At 43.3% G+C, this 27527-nt stretch overlaps 4 protein-coding genes across 5 annotated transcripts; 3 read left to right on the forward strand and 1 right to left on the reverse strand.

The window, feature by feature from the left end:
- Nucleotides 1–336: 336 nt before the first annotated feature.
- DDX55 (DEAD-box helicase 55) lies at nt 337–7456 on the forward strand. Its single transcript, XM_030460464.1, has 14 exons — nt 337–459; nt 714–764; nt 860–946; nt 1049–1140; nt 1258–1320; nt 1555–1704; nt 2248–2437; nt 2985–3067; nt 3442–3573; nt 4001–4093; nt 5358–5472; nt 6138–6306; nt 6690–6982; nt 7220–7456. The coding sequence occupies exons 1-14, from the start codon at nt 352–354 to the stop codon at nt 7385–7387; spliced, it is 1794 nt and encodes a 597-aa protein (XP_030316324.1). The 5' UTR covers nt 337–351; the 3' UTR covers nt 7388–7456.
- A 24-nt stretch (nt 7457–7480) lies between these two features.
- On the reverse strand, nt 7481–12339 carry EIF2B1 (eukaryotic translation initiation factor 2B subunit alpha). Its single transcript, XM_008494078.2, has 9 exons — nt 12284–12339; nt 12103–12204; nt 11831–11967; nt 11632–11748; nt 10565–10677; nt 10051–10119; nt 9334–9409; nt 9028–9153; nt 7481–8081 (listed from the first exon to the last, which is right to left on the reverse strand). The coding sequence occupies exons 1-9, from the start codon at nt 12294–12296 to the stop codon at nt 7926–7928; spliced, it is 909 nt and encodes a 302-aa protein (XP_008492300.2). The 5' UTR covers nt 12297–12339; the 3' UTR covers nt 7481–7925.
- Nucleotides 12199–17300, forward strand: GTF2H3 (general transcription factor IIH subunit 3). The gene is made up of 13 exons (XM_008493346.2): nt 12199–12404; nt 12694–12773; nt 13099–13205; nt 13585–13748; nt 14025–14087; nt 14275–14304; nt 15080–15108; nt 15194–15268; nt 15482–15535; nt 15650–15718; nt 15846–15981; nt 16066–16102; nt 16184–17300. Exons 1-13 carry the CDS (start codon nt 12395–12397, stop codon nt 16251–16253), a joined length of 924 nt encoding a protein of 307 aa, XP_008491568.2. The 5' UTR covers nt 12199–12394; the 3' UTR covers nt 16254–17300.
- Nucleotides 17301–18056: 756 nt separating this feature from the next.
- TCTN2 (tectonic family member 2) lies at nt 18057–27172 on the forward strand. Of its 2 annotated transcripts, none has more exons than XM_030460526.1 (18): nt 18057–18222; nt 18884–18997; nt 19308–19381; nt 19792–19987; nt 20196–20296; nt 20629–20825; nt 21059–21182; nt 21821–21956; nt 22597–22662; nt 23511–23639; nt 23875–23952; nt 24286–24366; nt 24682–24793; nt 25169–25272; nt 25666–25822; nt 25986–26111; nt 26610–26698; nt 26905–27172. In XM_030460526.1, the coding sequence occupies exons 1-18, from the start codon at nt 18144–18146 to the stop codon at nt 27009–27011; spliced, it is 2070 nt and encodes a 689-aa protein (XP_030316386.1). In that variant the 5' UTR covers nt 18057–18143; the 3' UTR covers nt 27012–27172. The 2 variants fall into 2 exon arrangements, with proteins under 2 accessions (XP_030316386.1, XP_030316387.1); XM_030460527.1 differs by having other exon boundaries at nt 18058–18138; nt 26905–27108.
- Nucleotides 27173–27527: the final 355 nt, after the last annotated feature.

Raw genomic sequence — 27527 nt, forward strand, 5'->3', positions numbered from 1 at the left:
TGTTTGGGGTGATCTGGAGAGGCCTCTTCCCACCAGGATGGTTTTGGGGCTGATACCGGGAATTCCCTTGGGATCTGGGTTGGGCAGGAGGAGCTTCGGCTGATGCCAACCCCCGTGCTGCTCGGCTGCGGGCCTTTGGGTGTCACAGCAGTTATGTAGCACCCCTAGAAGTATTTACTATATATTAAAATCTGATACAAATACGATTTAGTGATTTATTTATTGCTGTTTAACACAGAGGCCTTTAATGGAGCTCGGGCAGCGCCGGAACCAATGTGCTGCGGCGCCTGTTTCCGCTCGGCCCCGCGGGGCGGGCGCAGAGGGCGGGAAGGGGCCGGGGCTGCCGGTAAGATGGAGGCGGTGACTGAGGGGGCCTGGGAGTCCCTGCCCGTGGCGCTGAGCCCCGGGGTGCTGCAGGCGCTGCGGGACCTCGGCTTCACCCGCATGACCCCGGTGCAGGTGAGGAGCCGCTCCCCGGGGCCTGAGGACGGGAGGCGCGGGCGGTGTCCGTGGGCGCCTCGGGGTCAGGGCGGGCTTTGGCTTGGGGATTCTGAGGGGATTCTGAGGGAATTCGCTGCTCCCTTTGGCTTTCCCGCCCCTGGCTCTGCTTGAGTAATGTTTACAGAGAGCTCTGGTGTCCCTTGAGGGGATTTAATTCTACCAGAGCCAATTTAATGTGATATTTCTCTCTTTTTTTTTTTTTTTTTCTCCAGTCTGCGACCATTCCGCTCTTCATGAGTAACAAAGATGTCGCTGCCGAAGCGGTGAGTGCTTTTTGCTTTTCTTCTTGGTCGATTTCATTGCTTTTCTTGGTTTGTCTCTGGAGCTGGAGGAGGAATAACTCCTTCCCTTCTCCCAGGTAACAGGCAGTGGCAAAACTTTGGCGTTTGTAATCCCCATACTGGAAATTCTCCTCAGACGGGAAGAAAAATTAAAGAAGATGCAGGTGAGGTTAAGTTACTCAGTTCTAAGCACCTTTTTGTGATACAGCCAACAAGTCTGACAACTTCACTGCTTCCCATAAATCCCTTTTGTTGCTCGTGTGCAGGTTGGAGCTATAATTATCACCCCAACAAGAGAATTAGCAATTCAAATTGAGGAGGTGCTGTCACACTTCACCAAACACTTCCCCAGGTTTAGGTGAGTGAACGACCACGACCATAGTTCCTTTTTCTCTGAACCTCTGTCACTCATAAACTAAAAAAAGAAACCTCAATAATTAAAGATGGCCTAAATCTCTCTGTTTTGTTGTTCCAGCCAGATTCTTTTAATTGGTGGCAGGAATCCCATGGAAGATGTTGAGAAGTTCAAAGAACAGGGGTGAGTTGAGTCTCACTCGTTTTTATCTAGCTGGGGTTTGATGCCCATCCTCAGGGCTTGCAGCCTGGGGCTTTGGGCCTGAAATATGTTCTCCCTGAGAATTCTGAGGGAACTGTGGGCTCTTTTCCTGGAGAAGGAAGGAAACAGGGCCGTAGGGAAGGGAATCTGTGGCATTTGCAGGGTGTTTGGTGGGTTTGTTGGCAGCTCCTTCCCCTCCCTCCTCTCCACCGCCAGGGGCAACATCATTGTAGCCACACCCGGCCGCCTGGAGGATCTGTTCAGAAGGAAAGCAGATGGGCTGGATCTGGCAAGCTGTGTGAAGTCTCTGGATGTGCTGGTGTTAGATGAAGCAGACAGACTCCTAGATATGGGCTTTGAAGCCAGGTAATTAATTAATTAACGAGTTCTGGTGATGCTTGTCAAGTGTTACAGTGAGCTCACGGGTTGTCGGTGAGAGGCAGAGTGGCTTAGAGGGGTCTTGAGAGTTTTGTTCTGGTTTGTTCTGAGTCTCTTTGCTCAGTAGATTGGATCAACCAGTTTCAAAGAAGGGAAGAGAATCAGGGGAGGAATTCCTGAAGGGAATCCCTGGAGAATCCCTGCAGGGAATCCCTGAAGAGCCCAGAGCCTGCTGTTTCTGTTTGTTGTCAGTACGTGTTATATTGTTGCTAGATTGAATATAATTTAATTTCTTTTTATGATATCACATGTTGTATTAACACTTAATTAAACATAATTTATGCACTGGAATGACTAAACACTTTAACAGATCAGTTTTATCCCTTATTCCCTAAACTTAATGTAATTAACCCAAGGTGTTGTGTGCTTGGCACTTGAGTGGCGTTGTGTATAAATTCTTCCTTCCAACAATGAAGCTTCTTTCTGAGGAAACCCTTGGGACAGTTATGTTTTCCCTGTGCTTACTTGCAGTTTAAACACCATTCTGGACTTTTTGCCCAAGCAGAGGAGGACTGGGCTGTTCTCAGCAACTCAGACCCAAGAGGTGGAGAACCTGGTGAGGGCCGGGCTGCGGAACCCCGTCCGCATCGCGGTGAAGGAGAAGGGTGTGGCGGCAAGCAACACCCAGAAAACCCCAACACGCCTGGAGAACTACTACATGGTGTGAACCTCCCTGCTTCCTGGTAGCTTCTCCTTGCCTCTCCTTTTTCCCAGTAAATTTTTAAACCTTGGCTACTTAGGGTTGCACTAATATTGGAACTGGGAGTCTCCCAGATAAAGGTTCTGTAGGTTCTCCAAAAATGAGGAAATTAGAGATTAAATCAGCAGCTGTGGGGCTGCCTGCTCTGGGAGTTTTGGGTGTCTGGCAGCAGCTGTTGCAACCCCAAAGGAGCTGCAGTCAGTCCTGGACCTGCTGAGAGGGAATCAGGAGGAGACCCAGGGAGTTTCAGAGATGTGGCTGAGGGATACTTGAGACACAAGCTCAGGAGATAGAGTGTGGCTGGGGATGGGAAGACTGGGAGTTTAGTTATTTGTTTTTATGTAAAACAAGAAATACAGGAGTGGTAATCCACATGAGGGACTGTGGTGCAAATAATATTAACAAATTATTTCTGTAGGTGTTTATCAGTGCTCAGAGAATGGAGGGAACTGGCAGGTCACTTCCTGTCAAGTAAATTTTCTTGTTTTTTTCCTTTGGTATCCTGCAGATCTGCAAAGCTGATGAAAAATTCAATCAGTTGGTGCATTTTCTTCGACAGCACAGGCAGGAGAAACATCTGGTCTTTTTCAGGTAATTCTGCTTGTGTTTTGTTGTGAACTCCGTGGTGTTTTATTACTTAAATTCCAGAACTGTGCCTTGTGGTAATAAAGACACAACTATTAAAAACGATTCCGTTCAGTAGCTGCCTTGTGGTGCTTGAAAGGTGACTGATTATTGCTTCAGGTCAGGATGGTGTTGTACTTTAATAATCAAAAACATACATTTTAAATTTGTTTTTGAAGTAATGGCATTATGGGTTTTGTTAGTTATAAAAATGCAGTGAATATTTAAAATATAAATAGTGTGTATTCTGAAAGGTCTTGGAGGGAGAACTCTAGCTTGGCTGCCTAAACCCAATTAAAAACGAAGCATAATTTTTGCTGCTGTGTCTTACACCACAACAGCACGTGTGCCTGTGTGGAATACTATGGGAAGGCTCTGGAATCCTTAATTAAACAAGTGAAGATAATGAGCATTCACGGGAAGATGAAGCACAAACGGAACAAGATTTTCACTGAGTTTCGGAAGCTGCCAGGGTAAGGACAAACAGCTTGAGCCACCCCAGGGACAGGCTGGGGACATGACAGGGACATGACACCCCAGGGACAGGGTGGGGGGTTTTCTCTGCCAGTATTAATCTGCCACTTCAGTGTGGAAAAGAGGGGGAGGGTGCTGCCTGCTCCTGGGTGCATCTGTAGGAACATAAACTCAGTAGGGGTAGTGAAAGTCACCTTGTCCTGACTGGGAACCCAAGTGGGAGCTCTGGGTACTGGTTTAGTTGGTATATGGACAAGAGTACAGCAACACAGCTGTAATATACCTGAAATATTTTGTCTCTTTTCAAAAAGAAAATGTTTTAAAGTGTTTTGTTCCTACGTTTCCAATGCAGAATACACAGCAGGGGGGTGACTGCCTCTTCTCAGATGTCAATTTAATGCAAATAATGCTTTTCTTTCTCCCTAGAGGCATCTTAGCTTGCACTGATGTGATGGCCCGTGGCATAGACATTCCAGAGGTACACTGGGTGTTGCAGTATGACCCACCAAGCAGTGCAAGGTACAACTTCACATCTTCAGAACAATTAATTGTCCTGTTGCTGTACTGCTCAGGTAGAGATTCCAAACACACCTCTCTGGGAAACACATTTTAATCACTGCCTGGAGGTCAGGCTGAGTGAACACACAAAATAACACACAGACAAGGGAGGTGGGTGTGTGGCCATGGGTGTTGTGAATGATGTGAAGTGAAATGACTTTGTGTTGGGTGTTTGTCACTGCTGTTTGTGTGGAGAGGAACTCTGGTGTGAGGCTTGGGACGAGGATAGCAGAAATGTAGTGAGAAGTGAGATGGCAGGGTGAGTGAGAAGAGAGATGAGAGAGGGACTGAGCTCTTCAAGGAATGCTACCTTTAAAGTTCACATGAAACTTAAAGTTCATACTTTTCTATGTATTTTAACTTCTATTGTCATATTTCAGACCCTACAACTTAAACTTCACCCCTAAACAGATCCTTTGCTTTAGCACACTCCTAACAACCGCGCCGGGACCGCTTTGTGCCTCGCTTTGCATTGCACTGATTGCTCTGATATTTCTGGTTCAAAAGTGTGCAGTTCTTTACATTTTCCATTCCCCAAGCTTTGCCCTCTTCCTCTCTGTCCAATACTGCAAGGTCAGGCTGAGCAGCTCCTCTCCAGCCAGCTCCCTGTCCTGCTGTTTCAGTGCCTTTGTGCATCGGTGTGGTCAGACAGTGCGGATTGGCAAGGGGGGCAGTACGCTTGTGTTCCTGCTTCCCACAGACAAGGGAGGTGGGTGTGTGGCCATGGGTGTTGTGAATGCTGTGAAGTGAAATGATTTTGTGTTGGGTGTTTGTCACTGCTGTTTGTGTGGAGAGGAACTCTGGTGTGAGGCTTGGCATGAGGATAGCAGAAATGTAGCGAGAAGTGAGAGACGAGGGTGAATGAGAAGAGAGATGAGAGAGGGACTGAGCTCTTCAAGGAATGCTACCTTTAAAGTTCACATGAAACCTAAAGTTCATACTTTTCTATGTGTTTTAACTTCTATTGTCATATTTCAGACCCTACAACTTGCTTCAACTTCACCCCTCAACAGATCCTTTGCTTTAGCACACTCCTAACAACCACGCCAGGACCGCTTTGTGCCTCGCTTTGCATTGCACTGATTGCTCTGATATTTCTGGTTCAAAAGTGTGCAGTTCTTTACATTTTCCATTCCCCAAGCTTTGCCCTCTTCCTCTCTGTCCAATACTGCAAGGTCAGGCTGAGCAGCTCCTCTCCAGCCAGCTCCCTGTCCTGCTGTTTCAGTGCCTTTGTGCATCGGTGTGGTCGGACAGCGCGGATTGGCAAGGGGGGCAGCGCGCTCGTGTTCCTGCTTCCCATGGAAGAATCCTACATTAACTTCCTCTCCATCAACCAGAAGGTCAGTAAGCTTTGGCTCTACCCCAGAGCAGGAAAGGACAAGGGGACAGGAGTTAAAAAATCACAGTTTGGAGGACTTGGGGTCATTTCACAGATCATGTTTTAGCAGAGGAGCACAATAAAAAAAAAAAAAAAGGACAAGGGCTTCTTATTAATCACCAAATTAATCACCAACTCCTCTGTTGAACATCACTGCTCCCAGAGTTACCAACTGACACTGTAATAATGCATTGAGTAAGGAAAGGCTTTTCCTTTCTGAGGGTGTGTAGCTCAAGCAGTTCTAGCAGGGCATTGATGGCTTAAACTCCTACCTGAGCCCTCCACCCCCAGTTTATGTGCTGCAGCCTCTGTGCTGCTTGCTTTTAATGTGGATAATTTCCTGTGCCTAGTCCTGCATTTGTGGGATGAGTTGTAGAAATTCTCCTGAGCCCTGGAGATGGGAGCAGAGCTGGGAGAGGCAGGAGGTGTTCCTCAAGCTGCAGTGTGTGAGCTCTGCTGCTGGGATGGGACCATCAGGTAGGGGCTGAATGGTGTTGAGATGACCAAGAAAAGGGGGAAGGAGGCTCCAAGCTCACTCAAGATTGACTGGGAAGAAGAATGTGTTTCAAATTTAAATCACTCAGCTGAACTTTTCCTTTAATTCTGTATTTCTCTGCTGGTTTTCAGTGTCCCATGCAGGAAATGAAACCACAGACAAATGTGTCAGATCTGCTTCCAAAGCTGAAGTCCATGGCTCTGGCTGACAGGGCAGTGTTTGAGAAAGGGATGAAAGCATTTGTGTCTTATGTCCAGGCATATGCCAAGCATGAATGTAACCTCATCTTCAGGATCAAAGGTAATTCCCAGCAGGAGTTGATTTCTTTTGCTGTTCTTTTGAGAATAAAGTATTTGTTTTGGCAAAACCCAGTGTTATTGTCAGCCAACTTCAGCTACTGATTCCTGGTCTCAAAGTTACTTCCTGCAGCATTAGATTCTGACTAAACTGTTAATTTCAAGCAACGTTTCTAATAATTTTTAAGAGAAGATGTTTAATTAGCAAGTTTGACCAAGACTTGCACAATAAATAAATAAACCATAAATAAAAACTACTTAGCATTGTTACTGGCATTAAGCATGGAACACAAACAGCACAGCAGGATGTTATTTTTCTGTGACTTGCCCCACGGAATTACGTTTTCATCCACCAGGAAACTGACTTTATTATTTTTTTTTTAACAGATCTGGATTTTGCCAGCCTTGCCAAAGGTTTTGCATTGTTAAAAATGCCAAGGATGCCTGAACTAAGAGGAAAATGTTTCCCAGACTTTACTCCAGTTGCTGTTAATACAGACTCGATTTCATTTAAGGATAAAAACAGAGAAAAACAGAGACAAAAGCAGTTAGAACAACAAAGAAAAGAAAGAGAAGAAAATGGAGGCAAAAAAAAATTCATAAAGAACAAAGCCTGGTCAAAGCAGAAAGCCAAGAGGGAGAAGAAGAAGAAAGTAACAGCTAAAAGGAAGCTTGAAGAGGTAAACTCTGCCTGTTCAAAGGGAAGAGAGCCATGAGATTGCAGTTTTGGGTTTTTTTCTTTCTCTTTTTTTCAATTCTCAGCAAGTGTAACTGAGAGTTTCCTAGGGAGGAATTGAGTTATTTCCTGCTTGGAAACTGCTGGCAACATCTGAGTTGTTAAACATCTCCTGTCCAGCTGTATAGAATGAAAACCTCTTGGTGTTGTGTTTAATTTGTTGTTTTTCAACTGCAAACAGGGCTCAGATATTGAAGATGAGGATATGGAGGAGCTGCTGAATGACACAAGGCTCTTGAAAAGATTAAAAAAAGGAAAAATTACTGAAGAGGAGTTTGAGAAGAGAGTAACAAGCAGCCAGAGTAGACTGAAAGCAGAAACTGGTGCTGACCCAGAGGCTGAAGGTTGACAGATACTCTAACCACACTTTTACTATAAAAAATTATTATTTCAATAAAGCTGTATTTTTATAACAAAATAGGTCTTATTTCTTCATAAAGAGACCTGGCATCTGTGAAGACAAAACCAAGGCTGCAGTTAGAGACAAAGCCAAAAGCTTTCCTCTTCCATGGTGTGGCCTGAGCTGCAGATTCCCATCATTTGTGCATTTATTGTTTTTCAGGTATGTGCAGTAGGTAACAGAATCCCTCAGAATGAGTCTGAATACACCATAAGGTATTTTATTTTACAATATCAAAAAGTCCAACCATCTTTAAATTAATTTATTTCAGCTCTTCAGAAGCTGTAGTAACTTTTGGCTTTCTTTTTTACTTTTAGTAGTGGTCCTCCCATCTGTAAAGTTTCACTTCCAAACCTCAAAAGAAGGCTGATAATTAAATGAATCCTTACAAATGTCATCTCCTCACCACCTCCACTGAACTTGTTTCATCTCCCAAGCTCTTAGGATGGACACTGAAGATGAAGCATCCCCTGCACTGAGTCCTCTGTTACAAATAGAGTTTAATAAGTTCATCACTGACAGCTGATGGAGTCAGTACACCCAGGTCTGTAAACAGCAAGGTAATTAGTGATGGGGAGGTGTAGTCAATCCAGGGATGCTCCTCTGTGAGGTTCTGATTTGTTTTCAGAGTGTCTGCTTTGTACTGGAAGGAAACAGATTTCATTAGATTAATTAGTTATTAGACAACTGCAAGTTCAAACCTCTGCTGGGCAGGAGTGGTTCTGTCCTGAGCAGATGTTTGTGGTAAAACTGAAGGAAATCAACTTTAAAATGAGGCACAGGTTGGTGATCTCTGCTGTTTTATCCTCTGTATGAAGTAGAGTTGGAAATGTTTGGACTTTACTGTTTCTTGCCCTCAGCTCCTCTGCCCCACAGGAACCCCTTTAGGAACTAAATAACAGTATTCTGACAAATCATGGCTGTTTGACATGCAGCTCCATGGAATGTACTCCTGTACTCAGCCCTGGTGAGGCCACAGCTTGAGTCCTGTGTCCAGTTCTGGGCCCCTCAGCTCAGGAAGGAGATTGAGATCCTGGAGCAGGTCCAAAGGAGGCAACTGGGCTGGTGAAGGGACTCGAGCACAGACCCTATGAGGAGAGGCTGAGGGAGCTGGGGGTGTTCAGCCTGGAGAAGAGGAGGCTCAGGGGAGAGCTCATCACTCTCTACAACTCCCTGAAAGGAGGTTGGAGCCAGGGGGGGGTTGGGCTCTGCTCCCAGGAGCTCTCAGCAAGACAAGAGGGCAGGGTCTCAAGTTGTGCCAGGGGAGGTTTAGGTTGGAGATGAGAAAGAATTTCTTTCTGGAGAGGGTGATCAGACATTGGAATGGGCTGCCCAGGGAAGTAGTGGATTCTCTGGAGATATCTCAAAAGAGCCTGGATGTGGCACTGAGTGCCATGGGCTGGGAACCACGGGGGGAGTGGATCAAGGGTTGGACTTGATGATCTCTGAGGTCCCTTCCAACCCAGCCAATTCTATGATTCTATGTAGAGAGAGATGCAGCTAGAAGGTGACATCCTCAGGTGAGAATTACTCATCAAAATGTAAGTGAGCACCTCAGCTGCCTAAGAAGCAATTTCAGTTTCTCTTACCTTAAACTTATCTGGGACATCCTGCTGATTTAGAGGGTAGAGTCTTACAAACTTGAAGCTTTCTGCTACCACATAAAAGGGCTTGTTCTGAGCTTTGGCACACACAGCAATTTGATTGGTGCCAATCTGTGGAGAGAGGAGGAAAACATCATCAGTGCCAGCCTGACACAACACTGCCCCGTGGCCAACAGGGAACAGCTTTTTCTTGTTCAAATAGGAAAGATTTTTCAGAAAGCTTTGTTTGCTTCAAACAAATCAAACTTGTAAAAGTCCAGAGCTCAGAGTGTGATGTAACAAACTCAGTACCTTGTTAATAATGCCTCCACTTTCAACTACACCTTCAGCACCCACCAGCACAAGGTCCACTTTCTCCATAATGTAGCTGTTCAAAGGAGGAGAAAAATCTAAGTTTTAGTTAAGTAGTGTGACAAATAACTTGAAGAGAACAAAAAACTGGTAATTCAAACAGTCTTTCACTTCTGAACCAGTTTTAGCTACCTCTGCAAGTCCATCTTGCACATCCTTGGTCAGCTGCTTCCTATTCCTAGCAGGAATATTAATTAATTAATTGTCTTCTCAAGCCACCCCTAAGCCTGGCAATTGTCTAAATGCTGGAAGAAGTTGAAATTTGACTGGAATAATACTCAGTTCCAGGAGGTGGTGCCTGTGGAATGGTGCTGCCTACACAGAGAAGTGGAACTGCACTTGGCCAAACACCACCCAGGAGGCTGCTCTTCCACCCCCTTCCACCCCCTTTGCTGCAGATCCCTCCTGGGGATTGAAAATAAAATCTAAAAAGAAATTTTTTTTGTTCATTCTAACACACAAACACCAAGAACTGGTTGTGTAGGAGGAGTTTTCTCCTAATTGTCCACCTAGAGGTGTAACTTGTTTAACTAGTTGGGTGAATGTGACAAAATAAGTAATAACCTCTGTGGTTAGAACAGGCTTGTAGGAAACTCACACATAACACCACCTCAGGAAAACTGGTGAAAAATACTAAGATTTAATCATCAGACTTACCCAACTGCAGCATCCAGAATGACAGTCACAGGGATGTTCAGCTTCCTCAAGGCTTTTGCCATTTTCTGTCTGTTAAACAAAGCATCTGTGAAGCTTAAAATCTTCTCTTTTAGGGACAGTGCTAGAAAAATGTTGTCTGAAAGGCTGAAACCCAGGACTGCCCCTGCACCCTGGCCTGTGGTTTGGGTTTGTGATGGATTCTCTAATTGGGAAGAAGTTGTTGTATAGAAATGGAAACAAAGAGATGATAATGAACCTGACAGAAGGCAGCTGGCACTGACTGGAAGTTTGTAAACCTTTGAGGAAAGCCAAGGTAACACTACAGGATATTTAGTGCTGGAAATTACTTGCCAATTTATTTTTTTTTTATTTTTTTAACCATAATAAGGTGCTCTTACTGCTGTTTGCCATTTAAGATGCTGCAAACAAGCCCAGCAGCTTTTCTTCAGGGAGGGCTGATCTGGTGTTGGGTGTAACTTTCCCCTGTTAACAAAACAACCTAAGGAGGACTCACCCTGCCTGATCTGGCTGGGACTCAGTGACATAAACACTGAATCTCTTCTTGGACTCCACAGCTGCCTCCAGCACCCTGAGGACCACTCTGGAGTAGGCATGTGTCAGTATCCTCTGGAAAAAAAAAACAACAATCAGACCTTGCTGTTTGCTGAGCTTTGGGAAACCTTTACTTTTTTCAGAGGTTTCGTGGCTTTTACTTCCCCCAGCTGCCCACTGGTGTTTAGTGATCAGGTTTGTCACTTGGATTCTGCAGCTCAGGGCTGGGATTTGTGCCAGGATGCAGCGGGGGGGGGTGTGATGGAGCACTTGGAGTGGTTTCTGGAGCTGCAGACCCCAAGTTAAAGTAGGATTGTATGAGAGCAGGGGGAGGAGGTGAAGCTGAACAAGGTGCTGGGTGATGCTGCACCTCTGGACAATCACCCCTGTGCTCAGCCCTGGTGAGGCCACACCTCGAGTCCTGTGTCCAGTTCTGGGCCCCTCAGCTCAGGAAGGAGACTGAGGTGCTGGAGCAGGTCCAGAGAAGAGCAAGGAGGCTGTGAAGGGATCCAGCAGAATTCCTGTGAGGAAGGGCTGAGGGAGCTGGGGGTGTTGAGGCTGGAGAAGAGGAGGCTCAGGGGAGACCTCATCGCTCTCTACAACTCCCTGAAAGGAGGTTGGAGCCAGGGGGGGGTTGGGCTCTTTTCCCAGGCAGCTCTCAGCAAGACAAGAGGGCACAAAGGGTCTCAAGTTGTGCCAGGGGAGGTTTAGGTTGGAGATTAGAAAGAATTTCTTTCTGGAGAGGGTGATCAGGCATTGGAATGGGCTGCCCAGGGAAGTAGTGGATTCTCTGTGTCTGGAGATATTTCAAAAGAGCCTGGATGTGGCACTGAGTGCCATGGGCTGGGAACTGCAGCAGGAGTGGATCAAGGGTTGGACTTGATGATCTCTGAGGTCCCTTCCAACCCAGCCAATTCTATGATTCTCATGTTCTCTGTTCATAAACTTTTCTCCCTTCCCCTTTTCTTTTTCCACCCTCAGAAGCAGCAGAGCAGCAGAACAAGACTCACCCAGCCTGGGCTTACTTACAGCCCCATCTCTGATGAAGGGATGACACAGCTTGGCGATTTTATTCCTCGAGAGAGACACCTTCCTGAGGAAAATCTCCCCACGCTCGATCATGATTTCTTTGCACTTGGAGTAATCCTGGAAAACACCCCCGTGTCTGCCCCGAGGCTGTCGGGATCCCCGGCAGGGCCGGGCAGGGGGAGGGAGCAGCCGCCCTTACCGAGTACTCCAGAGAGGTGAGGCTGATGAAGCGGAGGAAGAGCTCCCCGCCGGACAGCACGGCCACCGAGGAGTCCACCCCGGACAGCGTCTCGATGGCGGCCAGCAGGCTGCTCCGCAGGCCCTGGATGGTTTCTCCTGCGGGGAGACCCAGGTGTGCACGGGCAGGGGCTCACCCGCGGGGGGACACGGGGCAGACACGGGGGGCATTCCCGTCCCGTCCGGTCCCGTCCCGTCCCCCCAGCCGGGAGCTAAGGGCGGGCCCGGCCTCACCTCGGTCCTGCTTGAGGAATCCCAGCAGCACGCGGATGGCGGCTACGGCCGAGGCGACGTCGGGATCGTCCCTCAGCTGCGCCCGGAAAGTCTCGATCAGGTCTGCAAGGCAGCGGGGCGCAACGCATCACAACACGTCCGGTTCGGTTCGGTGCTGCCCCCCGCTCTCCTCCCCTCTTACCGTTCCTGCTCATGGCTGCTCCGCTCCTTCCTGGCTCCTCCGGATGATGTAGCGTCGCGTCGTGACATCATCAGGCTGCGCCGGAAGCAGCTGCTGACTGGGAGCGGCGGGATGAGCGCGGGTGAGGCGGCGGGACCGGGGCCGGGACCGGGGTGTGTGTGCCCCGGGTGTGTCTGTGCCCCGGCCCTCGGGCGCGGCTTCTCCGGGGTTCTTCTGCGGGGGTAGAACGGGAGCCGAGCGTGGGGAACCGGCCAGACCGCTCGGTGACCCCTGACCGCCGGGTTCCCCGTGTTCCCGCTGCCGGTTTGGTCTCTCCCGAGCCCTCGGTATCCCGGGGGAGCTTCCCTGTGCTTGGGGACTTTCAGCGGTGTTTGCAGGGGGTGACGCTGCGGTGTTGTTCTCTCTTTCAGAGGACGAGCTGAGCCTGTTGGTCATCGTCATCGACACCAACCCCATCTGGTGGGGCAAGAAGGCGCTGGGAGAGGCCGAGGTGGGGCTGCTGGGAGCCCCTGCGGGGGATTCCTGAGGGAAATAACATGTGAAAATCATCTTAATAAGCCAACAAATGGGATTAGCCTTTGACTTCCAAGCTGTGCTGATGTTGTGTTTAAATAGACATAATGGATATTAGAATACTTTTAAAATATATTCACTAGAGTGGTGCATTTGTTAAAGCTTTTTTTTTTTTAAATGCTTGCTGTTAAGACCCATCTTTCAGTGTGTTAAAACTCTGTTGCTGTGCTGAATTGAGGGGTTTCTTCTGAATTGCTCAGCTGTAAATGCTCTTGTGCTGCTTCCCTTTTTTTTCTGGGCAGTTCACCCTCTCCAAATGCATCGATGCAGCCATGGTGATGGGGAACTCACACCTCATCATGAACAGAACCAACAGGCTGGCTGTGATAGCAAGTCACACACAGGAAAGGTAGAGTTGTGTAAGGGTTTAAAGTGCTCTTTCCTCTCTGTCTGCTGAGTCTCTGGTCAGCTTGAAAGATGTAACAGAAACCAGGTTTAAAATGCATGATTTATAACTGAAGAACACAAACTGCTCTTTACTGTTCTTGACTGAAACTGTAGGAAAGAAATAATCTGAGTGTTTTCCACAGAGCAACAAAAGGGTTTGAAGGTTTAATCTCTTGTGTTTAAACTCTTACAATTATTTGAAACTGTGGAGTATTGCTGCCTACACCTGCTCAGTTTGCTGCTTTTTTTTCTATAAAAAATAAGGTTAAATAATAAGGTTATTATCTCCTTTAATAAGGTTAAAGGAGAAACCTAAAACTTTCTCTTTTTTCTTTCCCCAGCCGTTTCCTGTACCCTGGGAAGCGTTGGAGCTCTGCAGATCTCCTTGCAGATGGTGGTGGCTCCATGGAATCCAATTGCTCTGGCAGCAAGGATGGGAAATATGAGTTATTAACAGCAATAAATGAAGCAATAGCAGAAGAGGTTAAAGACCTCATGACAAAAAGTAAGGGAAAGAAAAAATAAGAAAAAAGAAAACTCTAGGCTTGGTGTGCAGGACTGCAAATCTCTTGGGCTCTTGAGGAGTTGTAGGGATTTCCTTTAGTGTGGTTGTGTGAATTTTAATATGCTTCAAGCAGATTATTTTGTTGTGTTTGAGGCCTCAGGCCCTTGAAGTAATATTCTTGGCTAAAGATAAGACTTTAAAATGTTTTATAGAGTCAGGTTCAGCAAGTGGTTTTACAGACAGAAGTGAACTTCTGCAATTCCTCTTGTGTTGCAGCTGAAATGAAGGGCCAGCAAACAGAGACTCTGCTAGCAGGATCACTTGCTAAAGCACTTTGCTGTATCCTTTTGGTCATGGGATTTTCAAAGCTCCTTTTTAGGACTGTTTGTTATAATTATCCTTTAATATAGGTTTTACTATTGCTGCTCTGTAATATTCAGAACCATGCAGGTGGTGACTGTGTGGTATGGAGATTGGGGTTATTTCCAGGATGAGAATGGAGATTCCTTAATGCCAGCTGATGCAGATATCAACAAGATGAGCAAAGAGGTAAAAGGTGAGGCCTCAGCTCCTGTTTTGAGTATTTATATAAGTGTTTGAATCCAATAACTGGTATAAATGCATATGTACATAAAAAAAATTACATATTTTGACACCCCCTCACTTCCCAACCTGGCAATAATGGCTGCAGATTTATGCCAACCATTTGAAGTTGCCCAGTTTAATCAGGTCTGGGTGGCAATTAGAAGTCATTAGTCCACATTCTTATTTTGGTTTTTCTGTTTCAAGTGAAACGAGTAAAAAAGAAACTGGAACCTCCTTAGAACAACTGCAGGGGGAGAGGAGCTTTTAGAAAGTCACAAAATGCAGAAGTCTCCTTCAGAGGAGACCTTCACCTGCAGAGCTGTGATCATAGTTAATTTCTTATTAATTTTGTGTCTTCCTTGTGTGATTTCTATAATCAGGAAAAGTGCTACTGGTGCCAATAGTTTTCCAAGGAACTCACTGGACTAGAATCAGCTCAGATTGCTTTAATTGATGAGAAATACCCTAAAACTTGAGATGTGTCTCAGGCAGTGGGTTGGTAATGAGCAGCTGTCAACATTTCTTTCCTGACCACCATGTTTTGAACAAGACAGAAATGGTCAACTCCCCTAACAAGTCAGAATTTGTCTCCAGGTTCCTGTCACATATTTCTGCTGCTCTCTGTGATGTTGGGACTGCAGAACAATTTCTTGTGCATATTTTAGCTGAGATGTCAGATCTAACTGAGGTGTGAGGTGCCACAGAAACAAGATATTGATGCTTTTCTTTCTCTTTTTAATACTTAGCTAATGAAGAAATGAAATCAAGGATTTTGGTAAGTGCTTCTGCTCTTGGTTTTCTTTTAATCTTGAAATCCAGTGCTCAGATCTAGGCTAACAAGTTTTAATTGCTTTCTTTAGGTCATAAAAGCAGCAGAAGACAGTGCATTGCAGTATATGAACTTCATGAATGTCATCTTTGCAGCACAGAAACAGGTGAAGCTGGTGTTTTTTTTATATTATCTAGATGCAAAAATAACAAAATGATTAATTTGCCTTATAATTGTATTCTGGTCAACTGAAAGAGCTTCCATATGGCTGTGTTAGCTGGTAAAAGCATGTGGATTTCTGTGAGGAGTGCATTTATAGAGGAAACTTGGTCCTGGCTGAATTTTGGTTTTCATGCATTTGATATTTTTTTTCTTGCAGAGTATTTTGATTGATGCCTGTGTCTTGGACTCTGACTCAGGTCTTCTACAACAGGTACAAACTTCCTATTCCCATCTGGTGTTTACATTTATTCATAGATACAAGATGCTGTCTAGTTTGACATGTTCTTAAGTTCCTAACAATCTGATCATGCTCTGTGCTTTCCAGGCTTGTGACATTACAGGTGGCATATACTTGAAAGTGCCCCACATGCCCTCCCTTCTGCAGTATTTGTTGGTAAGTCATTTAAAAACCACGTAGCTCTTTTTCCTGGGTCAGATGTTACATCTTACTGACTTTACTGACAAGGTAATGCAGCAGTGCTATTCCAGTTTGCAGTATTTTTAATTCTCTGTTCATGCAGTGGGTGTTTCTCCCTGATCAAGAGCAGAGATCTCAGCTTGTCCTTCCACCTCCAGTTCATGTTGACTACAGAGCTGCCTGCTTCTGTCATAGAAATCTGATTGAAATTGGTTATGTGTGCTCTGTGTGCTTGTCAAGTAAGTTTATAAATACAGGAGCCTGATTTCTTACATCCAAATGAACTGTTTTAGTGAAAGCAAATTCTTTTTTTTTTTTTCCAGTATTCTGCAACTTCAGTCCTATTTGTAGTACCTGCGAGTAAGTGTTGCTGCTTCTTGTTTCAGGGGTGGATGGGGAGCTGTGTTCAGTGTGTCTGACAGTTTCTTTGTGTTGTTTCAGGACTGCTTTCAAAATATCATTGCCACCTGTCATGAAAGCCAAGAAGAAGAAATTGAAGTTAGCTGTGTAACAGTATCATGTAAATAGATACTTACCTCCTCCAGTAATTCCACCAGATGGGGTATAGTAAGAAATTAATGGCACTTTTTTATTAGATATGAAAGAGAACTGTATGCAGGGTTACTATTTGTTTGATATGTTTTCTACACAGCTCTTTAAGTAAGGAATCACTGTATTATTGTGTAACCTGTGCTGTTTTAAAGACCAATTCTGTTGAGAGGCAGCCTGGTGAAGTAGAGGTTACTGCAAAGTTCCACATCCAAGTTATTTGCAAAGACAAGAAAGCTCTCATTCCATTTGTATGTTGGTGTAAAGGTAAGAATGACTATTTCTGGTTTGTAGGATCAGAAAAATTAGCACTGTGTTATTCAGAAACTTCCTGCTAGCTTTTGCTAGCAATTTTTGGACTGACTCAGCATCTCTTTCAAAATAAACAAGCCAACATTTTTCAAGATGGCTTTGAGCCCTTTAAATTATTTTTTTTTTTAAGATGCTAATTCCCCTGTGCATTGACTGTCTTTGTGGTATTTCTTTCTCAACTGAATACCTTCACTTTGAATAAAAAGGCCCCATTTGGTATAAAATAACTTCAGTAAATGCAAACTAGCTTGTTAGTCTTTAAGGTTGTATTTTGAGACTGGTAAACAAATAAATACATAATTCTGTGTAATAGGGCAGCAGGCACACTATTTTTTTTTAGTGTGTGGTTTCTACATCTGGCATTTGACAAAGGGGGAAGGCTTTTGGACTGTGGTTTTGTTTCTGAAGATGAGGGAATGCTGTGTGTGCGTCAAGTGACAAGCAAGAAAGTCATCTGCCCCTTTTAAAAGGAGACTTTAATTTGTTGCTTTTACTGGAAAGAATACAGTACTTGTTACCTACATACAATTTTTTTTATTATTATTCATAGAATCATAGAATCATTCCTCAGGGTGTATACAAGGATTTGCCATGTCACCACATCAGGTTTTGGTCAATATGTTTCTCACTGCCCATGTTGTTTGTGGGCTGTATTTATACTTTGTATACAGCATTTGTAATAAAACCTGTTCCTTTTCAAATGTGGTTACACACTGCTAAAATCACTGATGTTTAAGGGTGAGCTACACCCCGTTCTAGCAGCTTTACCGCGTAGATGCCTCCCAGGCACAGCGCAGGGGCAGTGCGGCCGCCATCTCTGTGGAGCGGGGCCAGAAGATGAGGGACGGGGCTGTTGTGGTCGGTCCCTTTTTCATCTATTCTGCCTTCTAGGTGATAAGGGAAGGCGGGACAGCTCTGCTGGGATGTCTGAGCAGCCCAGGCTCCTCCCGCTCCCCGCCTTCCCCCTCAGGGTTGCCCTTCCCTTCTTCCCTTTCTTCCCTTTCCTCTTCCCCTTCTTCTTCCCTTCTTCTCCCCTTTCTTCTCCCCTTCTTCTTCTCCCCCTTCTTCTTCTCCCCCTTCTTCTTCTCCCCCTTCTTCTTCCCCCCCTTCTTCTTCTCCCCCTTCTTCTTCCCCCCCTTTTTCTTTTTCCCTTTTTCCCTTCTTCTTTTTCCCTTCTTCTTTTTCCCTTCTTCTTTTTCCCTTCTTCTTTTTCCCTTCTTCTTTTCCCTTCTTCTTCTTCCCTTCTTCTTTTTCCCTTCTTCTTCTTCCCTTCTTCTTCTTCCCTTCTTCTTCTTCCCTTCTTCTTCTTCTTCCCTTCTTCTTCTTCTTCCCTTCTTCTTCTTCTTCCCTTCTTCTTCTTCTTCCCTTCTTCTTCTTCTTCCCTTCTTCTTCTTCTTCCCTTATTTCCTTCCTTGCCCTGCCCTTCCCTCATCTCCTCCCCTCATCTCCTCCCCTTCCCCGTTTCTATGGCGGCTCCGCGGCGCCGCAAGATGGCGGCCGAGCGGCAGCGGGGAGCGCCGGGCGGTTCGCGTTAGGTGCCATGGCTGCTGCTTTTTTCCTGGCTGTGCTGGTGCTGCTGCTGGCGGCTCCCTGCCCAGGACAGCGAGCAGGGGATCCGGGTGGGTGGGAGGCGACAGGGACCGTGATGAATGGCGGGCTCCGTGTGGGAGAGGGGATGCAAAAGGGCGGGCGGGGGTGAGGGGAAGGGCGGTGGGGATGCGGCGGGAAGGGCGTGAGGGGAGTCCCCGGGGAGTTGGAAGGCTCGGGGGCTTTTGGTGCCCCAACCCCGAGGGTGCTGGCTCTGGATTTTGTGAGTGTTTAGCAGTGGGGGAGGCTCGGAGAGGGAGGGATGGAGCTGGGTGAGGGCTGTGATGGGAGCTCTGGTGAAGCGCCCAACTTCGGGCCCTTAACTTGAAACTGCCCCCGAATGCTGAGGGCAGTGGGGTCTGTGTGGGGCTGTGCCCTGCCTGGTACCCTCCATGGCCACAAGAAACTGAAGTCAGGAAAAAATATTAAATATTTGTTGCCTGATCCGCGTAGTAGCATCTTGATCAATGCATTCTCAAAGTAGAGAAAGCTGATACAGGATAGAAAGTATAGAAACAAGTTGAAGCTATTGCTCTACAGCTCTGTGGGAATGTAAAAACAACCCCACACTTGGCATCACAAAATATTTTTGTGCTATTCGTGACAATTTAAGATATAGGAATTTAGATTTAAATCTTACAGCTGTTGCCTTTTCCAGTGTATATTAAGGTTTGTTTCTTTCTCTCTTTTTAGTCTTTCAGCCTTCATTTATCCATATGTCAGGGCCCAGAGTGAGTTCGTTTTTTCTTGGAAATTCTTCAGGAGTTAATTTTTCCATAATTCGAAGTTCTTTAGATGAAGAGACAGGTAAGAACACAACATTATTATTTTTTTTTTCCCCTAGAAACCATGTAAACAAATACATGTGAGTTCTGTATGTTTTTTGCTGACAGGAAAAACAGTAATGCACTTCACTTAGTGCTTTAATTGTTACTGAAATAGGAACTTCTAAAGACTTCTGCTGATTAAGCCCTTAATCCTCTATTGACTTATTTTCAGCTGGGCTTAGGGGTCTGCCTACTTGAAGGCACAAAAGGAGTTTAAATGTACTTGTAATTTTTGAGTCTTTTCTCAGTGACAGTGCAATACTTTTTTTTTAATTTTTGTTTTGATGCAGGAAAATTGCAACTTGCAAATTGCAGCAGCAGTGAAAGAGCTGGTGATTGGAATTTGACTGTAACACCTGGTATGGTATGTAAAATACTGATTTTTCAAAACTGGAAGGATTGAACTAAGGGCCAGTGGAAATATTAATGTATTAATAACCCAGTTTGAATGTCTTGCCCTTGCTTTTTTACCTTGACTTATTCTTTGTGTGGGTGCCCTTTGCTGGAGTTTGCTGGATTGCAGCTTTGACACTTATTCCTTGTTGTCTTCCTCCTCTCCAGAGCTGCCTGTACTTGCTGTCTGGCTGAAACATTTGAGACTGAGATCTGCTGGAAGGACTAATAAAAAGAAAAAAAAAGTTTTATACATCCTTTGTGTTTATTAAACTTCCCTTCAGTGTTGTGCTACACAAAATTCCTTCTGGTAAGAAGGAATATAAAGTACTTTAATATGAGGGGTCTAAGCTGTCAAACTTTATTTTGAATTTTTTTCAGAGCACTTCCAAAGTGACCATAAGCTTGGCTAGAAACCTGCAGATGTGTTTGCCCAATGGCACTGACTGCTGCACAACACCTCTCTGTGTGGTTGAAACACTTCAGGTTTTAGCTTGCCATGATTCAGTGCTGTTGGCTCATCTCCTGATTCAAGCTGAAATCTATGCCAACTCCTCATTTACAGGAAATGTGTCAGGTAAGTGTTCAGATGTGCTGAAGAAAAAATGACATTTTCACTGTTCTTTTCCTCTGTGTAGAAAGAAAAAAAAGGGATTTAATCAGCAGTAATATCACTAATAGAATTTAACAAATGCTGTGTACACATTCAGAATAAACTGCAGTGTGCATGTTCTATTTATTTGGATTCCACTCCACTAATTTTTTTTTTTTTAATTCTTTTACAGAAAATGTGACCATCATCCCAAATCAGGTGTTTCATCCATTGGGCTCTTGTCCTTGTGACTTGACAGCTGGAGCTTGTGATGTTCGTTGTTGCTGTGATCTGGTACTGATTCCATATTAAACTTTTAAGTGTTTTAACATTTCTTGTCTCTTTCTATTGTCTGAAGAGTGGCAGAGATACTTTCAGATGATGTGGCTAGAGAATTTTTCTGGGTTTTCCAGCTTTTCTAATAATAATTGTTACCTTCTCTACAAAATTGGTTTGGTTATCTGTAAGTGTAGAATCTGGATTGGAAGGGATGTTTAAAATCATGAGTAACCCCCTCCTGCAACGAGCAGGGCCATCTTCAGCCAGACCAAGTTGCCCACTCTGGCTGTAGTGCCTGTGGTAATACAGTTATTGTGCTAAAAAGTGACATTTTTTTTCCCTTTTAGGAGTGTACACCAGATCTGAAGCAGTTATTCAGTGCATCTTGTTTCACTGGAGTGTTTGGTGGGAATGTGAACCCAGCTTTTGATCAGCTGTGCTCTTCCAAGTCAATGGAATTTACCCCTGATTGGTTTCCCATCCTTTGTGTGCAGTCTTCTCTTGACAATACACCATTTCTTGGCTACTTTTATCATGGCTCTACGTAAGTCTTAAATTCTTTTTTTTCCAACTTGTGCATTAGGCATTCTCCCCAAAACATGAAGTGTTCTTGTCATGAGGGTTATCTTGAAATTGGAATTTCAGGGTGTGAACTTCACAGGTCAGTGGAGAAATGCTGTGGGTGCTATATGGGAGCATGGGACATGAAAGCAAATGTGGAATTATTTCTGTGAGGTAAAGAGCAAAGAACTGTTTAATTTTTAAACTTGTTTGCAGTTCTGCACCCAGAGTTCCTCCATTTAAGATCCCTTTACAAACTTCCCCTGGGAGACTCTTCACTGGTTACAGACAAGGAGATCCAATTATTACAGAAGAAAATGAATATTTTACCATTCCCCAGGTAATCACTTTGTGTTCAGAAGCTTTAGAATCATCTTGATTTGTTTGATCCTCTGTGTATTATCACTCTCCTTGAGGCTTTGTAACCAGATTCTGCAACTTGCTGTTGTGAGGTGGTGAAATACATTGTTCACAAAAAAAAGAAAAAAAAGCACAGAGTCATTATTAGAAATAAACTTTATCATTCATGATTCACCTGCCCATCTCACAAATGGTAATGTTTTATCTCAGGAGATAAAAGCAAGCTTGACATCCCAATAGTCTGTGACATATTTCTGTCATTTTTGGTTGCCTTCTGCATTACTGAGCACTATAGATGGTTTTCCCCTTCAGTCATCTGGTTGTGCCTTTTTCTAATTCCTTTTGTGTTTTACAGAGTCTTGTTGGTTATAATTATTTTGAGAAATTAGAATTAAGTCATACTTCACACAGAAAATATTTTGCAAGCTGTGCTTTTTAAAATTGAAACCTTTCCCTTGCTACAGCTTGAGGTATTTTGGTAAAATCACATTATTTGTTTGTCCAGATGTCACATGGCTCTAGTAGATCCTGGGAGCATTTCCCTAACAAATTGTCTTAAAATGAAAAGCCAAGAGGCTAGAAAAGAGTCTGACATGCTTCTTTCTGTGTCACCTGCAGCAATCCATGGCAGGACAGTGTGTTGTCAGTGCCCCTGTAGCATATCTCCAGGACTTTGATGTCAGATGTCTCACTAGTCTAGCAGCTCACCAGGAGGGACTGCCCCATGACGTGAGGATCAACAGTGGTGCTGGAGGTATGGTGCAGGAGCCCTCGCAGAGATGAGTGCTCTGCTTCTCAGGGCTGCTAGAGCAGGAAAACCCCAAAGCTCTTGGCATGGTAGCTACAAGGTGGCAGCTTTGTTCTCTAGTGGCTGTAGTTCAGTGTTTGGGGATGGTGTATTCTTTTTTCTGGTGATTTCCCAGCAAGTGTCCCAATGTTTTCAAAGATTTGGGATGTAAGAAATGTTGGGGTTTGGCTCTGTTTCCCTTTTACATGTTCTGGTGATTTGTACTCTCCCAGCATGTTCAGGCTGTTGCAGAGCCCTTTTACTGTCAAGAGGGTGCAGTATCATTACTTCAGAATTAGTGAGAAGTGGTAACTTTATGCCTTACAAAAGCATTTACTTACTAAGTATCCTTCTGGAATTAGAGGTAATATCACCAGCATGAAGATATTTTTTATGCTACATAACTATCTAATTTTTTTTTTAATCTGTGTTACCTTTGTAAGACTGAGATAACTTCCTATGCCCTCAAAACACATATACTTTACCAAAATTAATTTTCTAAATAAATTTCTACTCCATAACAACAAGGATTGCACTTTGGATGTGAAACAGTCTGTCTGTCTCTCTCATTAGTCAGGATTACTGCAGAATATTTTTTTTCTTCCAGACTTCATCCAACAGAATGTCATCTATGAAACCATCACTGACATGGGCAAGTTCATCACTCAGAGTGGTATGTCTGCTTCATTTAATAAATATTTCTTTTCTAACCTGGACTGTATAAGAAGATTATTTTGATGCCTAAAATATTTACCTTTTAGGAGGGATTTTTTTATGCTATCCAATGCTCAAAAGTAAACTCCTTGGCTCACTGTAAAGTAGAAAGAATTTAATGTACCCAACTTCATTTAAAGTTGGTTGAGAAATTGAGTCCCTCAGCTTACACTAAAAGTAATTTTTGACAAGCAAAAAACCACAACAAAACCCAAAAGATATCTTGAACCAAACCAAAGATATCCTGAACACTTTAAAGAAATTTCCAGGATGAAAATGTCATTGGGATGGGCAGACTGGAAGCAGGTAGATGTGTCTGTTTTTAAAGCCCTCATGCATTTTTAAGTGCCTTTTCCAGCCAATAAAGCAGTTACCTGATGCAGAACAGAGGTTCCTGCTCAGGGGGAGGGTAATGCAGCACAAATGAAACTGCTGGAATCCAAGCTGATGTGCTAATAACGAGGTCATGGCTCCCTGGGAGGGATGAGATGAAAGCAGGGAGAGCACTGAGCCCTGAGAAGTGCATCAGCTGATATGTAGAATCCAGTGCTGTGTTTTTAGCTCCAGAGAAAGGTTTTTAGCTGCAAAAGGACCTGGAACTGCTGATGTTAAAAACCTGATAAGCTCAGGGAGCTTCACTGTCACACTGTCCTAATAAGATGGGACTCAGACAAAAATAAATGATCAGAAAGATTAAAGTTATCCAGGATTTAACTGGGATTTTTTAATGTGTTCTTTTTCAGCTACACTAACAGCTTTCTAATTATCCATGCTTTTCACTGTGGCTTTTTTTTTTTCTTCTCTCAGAAAGCCTTCATACTGCTGAGGTTCTGTGTCAAAATGTAACTTTTGCAGAGCATTATACATTCATTTGGAGAGATGAGAACATAGAGCAAATAAATGTCACTGTCTTCCTGGGAAGTTTATGTGATGGAGGTATCATGAAATTTCTTTTATGATTTTTTATTAACTGGAAGTTCTGTGGTAGAATCTCTTGTTTACTCATACTTTAAAAAAAAGAATTTCCTGTGGACTCTGGAAAGAAAATTTACAGGGCTGATTTCCATTTATTTCTATGATTTTGAATCTTCTGTTACTAATGAAGGGTGGAAGTTTATATCCTACACAGAACATTCATTTTTGGTAACCTTAATTTTTTTTCTTTTACCAGAACTGCTGGCACAGAGATTCACAGTCAACTTCATAAGTTTAGAGAGTACTAATGCAACAGAACTGTTTGGGAATCCAGGTATTAATATTTTATTTTGCCTCTTGAAAGTGAAAAGGAAAAAACTGTACTGAACAGATTGTTATCAGTGACTGATGTATTGTTTTTTATCTCTTTCATACTCCCTTATGTTGCCAGCTCCCACTTCCCTGTCTTGATACACTGCCAATTATTACACTGGTGATGGGTTCCTGGGCTTTTGTTTTCTGGATATTGATTATTTCAAGTCAGAGTATTCCTCCTGTAATGGAAATATTGTTCATTTACTTCAAGATTAATGAAATGTATTATTAAAACCATGCTAGTGCTTACAGATTCTTATACAATGTTCACAATTTACCCTCCTATGTTTAGGTTATCAAGTTGGAAAACCAGTGAGAGCTGCAAACATGAATGCTTCTGATACTTCAGGAAGCCTGAACATTTGGCAGCCAGGTACTGGCTTGTGGCTGCAGCTTCAACTAAAATGTTGGATGTTCTTTTGATTCTTTTTTGTGGATTTTTTGGTACATATTTTAGTTAAGAATCTCTGCTTTTGCTTTTCTAGGCTATTCCCTAGCCTTTATTCAATCTTCAGTGTAAGCCTCTAGTGCTTTCTTGGAGAACTGAGGTTGAAGGGACTTGTGTCTATATTTGAACTGAACTCCTTGGTGGTTTTCATTCTGATGTTTGATATTCTGCACAAAACTGAAAGCTTGAGATCAAAAGGTTGATACAGGAAAGCTCAAGTAAGATGTTTTTGTTTCATAGCTGGCAGAGGTTTATGTACCTCAGCAACTTACACACCAGTTTTATTTGGACAAGATGCATTCTCAGGCTGCATTCTAGAAGTTGGTATTAATGAAGACTGCAGCTTTTTAAGGTGAGCTAAGTAAGCTGAGTTGTTTTTCCCTGCATCCCTCTTATTACAAGATTGTCTGCAAGTGCCTACTTTTAGCACTCTTACACTCTTTATAGATGTTCATGTAGGCATTTCAGCACTCTGTGGTCAGTAGTCTCACTGTTTTTAGAAGGGAAATGATAATGTTTTCACTTGGATCTCTCAAATGATTATTCTGGGCTGGAATGCTTTGCCATTTCTTCCCTTGAACAGAGAACTCAAGTTCAAGTTTGTTGAAGTTTGGTTTTGTTGAGTGATAACATCTTTGAGAGGAAGACCTTATGATATAATAACAGTGCAACCCAGAGTGGTAACACAGATTTGCTTTTTGTATAACTTTACATTCTTGTTTTGCAGAGGAAATGTTACTGAGAAGTTGAATTCATTAATATTATCTACTCACATTGGAAAGAGGGGCAATTCAAGCTACAGTGATCTAAATGACTGGGTGAAAATCATACGTAAGTGAGGTTTGTGTTGTTGTTTATAGTCTAAATATGCTCATACCATCAATAGAGTAACTCAAAATAAACCCAAAATGTAATTTTAAATTCCTAAAGATCTCTGATCTGGATTCATCCATCCATGTGTGTGTATACAGACTCATGTAGCTCATTTAGCATGTGGGTACTGCACTAATGTATTTTACTGTCAACCTGTGCATATATAATTTGGTATTTTAGTTCCCCCATTGATAAAGTATTCCTTTTTTTGTACTTATTTTATATATAGAAAAGCTTTTTGGTGTGTGTTCCTGTGTGACAGTTACCAGTATTTCACTGAACTGTGACATTATGGAAAACACAATGCATTCCATAATGTTTTCATTTAAATCATTCTGTTCTCCTCCCTAGGTCTTGATCCATTTCATTCTGATACCAATGTGAGCACTGGGAGTTTAAAAGGATTTTGTCCAGATATTCCTGCAAATCTGAATATTCACATCATCTTTGCTACTGTGGGTGCAATACAAGGGATTCCCCAGCAAGAAATTCTTGCTGTGCAGATCAGGTAAAGAGTTTGTCAGACTTTGTACATTCTCCCTGCATGGTGTTGAAAATCTAGAGATATTGATCTCTTCCCAAATACTGTGTATTTTATCCTTTCCTGGTTATGTTGAGATTCTAGATTTCCATCTACAGCCCTCAAGTAACAGTTCCACATATTCTTGCAGCTACTCAACAGTCATATGGCAATTCCAGTGTGGGCTTAGCTGTGAAAACAACATCAGCTTTCTTCCCATCACAGCTTCTGTTCAGTTCATTGAAGTGCCAGCTCAGCCACCTATCCCATTGACAAGGTAATTTTACTAAAAGCATTGACATTTCACCTGATATTGAGCAGATGTAACGTGAACAGTGTTGGGTCAAAAGGTTACTTTGGTTTGGTGGAGTGCAGAGCAAGAAGGCCAGGTTTGAAGATTTATTGGGTAACAGTTCTGTTAGAGACAGTTTTCCCCAGGAGCTCGAAGAACATGAAGGGCTGTAAATTTCCCTGCAAATTTCATGTTTTTAACAGAGCAGCTGCTGTGCTGTCCACTTGAGTGGATAAGGGGTTCTGAGTGAGGCTTCCAAGCTGTCAATTGTCTGAAAATGTTTATCACAAAAAGAAACATCTGACTAAAAATGACAGAAGTGGGAGTAGAAGCTTCTGCTTTTATTAAAGAAAAAAGTGACAATAGCAAGAAGCTTCGTTGTGTTTTATTCCTGTAATCTGGACACCTTTTCTTTCTGTTTTTTCCACTCGTGCTCTTGAAGTGTTGTGAATAAACCTGTTTGTTATTTTTTTTTTCTTTCAGATTTCAGATTAATTATACAGAATTTGACTGCAATCGAAATGATGTGTGCTGGCCACAACTTTTTTACCCATTGACAGGGTTTTACACAGGTAAAATAATGAGGAACAGGGAATGCTGTGAACTGATTGTGTGTCTTTGAAACATAATATGTGTGGAGTTTAGTCTGAACAGATACTTTGGAGTAGGGAACCAAGATTTTTCTTTTAGAAAACATAATCCAAAAAGTCTTTAATTTGGGCTTTCTGCTGTTTTATGTAGTTCTCATATGCTTATACTTTTTTTTTCTTTTTTTCAGGAGAACCTTATTCCCACTGCCTTGCTAAAGGCCTGGTGTTGGTGTTTCTTGTTGTACTTGCAGCAATTACGAGTAACCCTTGGTTTTCAGAATTATGGAACAGTTAAAAATGCTGATATAAAGACAACCACTTTTGTTAACTTTGGGGTAAAACTTACAGATAAAGATTCCTGGATTTTCTAGACATTTTTTAATATAAACATACAAAATAAGATACATAAAATGACCTTATGGTATACAGAAAATTACTGTTATTAAAAAAAAAAAAAGGCAATTGAATTCTTTTTAATTCATTGAGAGCCCAGCCCAGGGGCTGCAGAGGGCTTGGGGTGTCCCCATGGATAGACCCTTGGGGTGTCCCCATGGATGAACCTTTATCCTGTCCAGCTGGTTCTGCTCTCGGGGTGGATTGGGTCAGGGTAGCAGTCCCTTTCCACAGCCAACCAGCCTGCCCACCCTTTTTTCGAGCAGTGGAGAGCTTATTCACCCTTCTAAAGAGTAATAACGCTTCAGATGTTCTTCATCCACTGACTTTTAATTCTCTTTTACAATGAATATTCTCCAATTCACCACAGTATAGGTGAACTCCCAGAACTTCACTGGGTTTTCCGCCCTTTTTTTAG

Source organism: Calypte anna, chromosome 15 (genome assembly GCF_003957555.1).
Source record: "Calypte anna isolate BGI_N300 chromosome 15, bCalAnn1_v1.p, whole genome shotgun sequence".
In the NCBI taxonomy this organism is placed as follows: domain Eukaryota; kingdom Metazoa; phylum Chordata; class Aves; order Apodiformes; family Trochilidae; genus Calypte; species Calypte anna.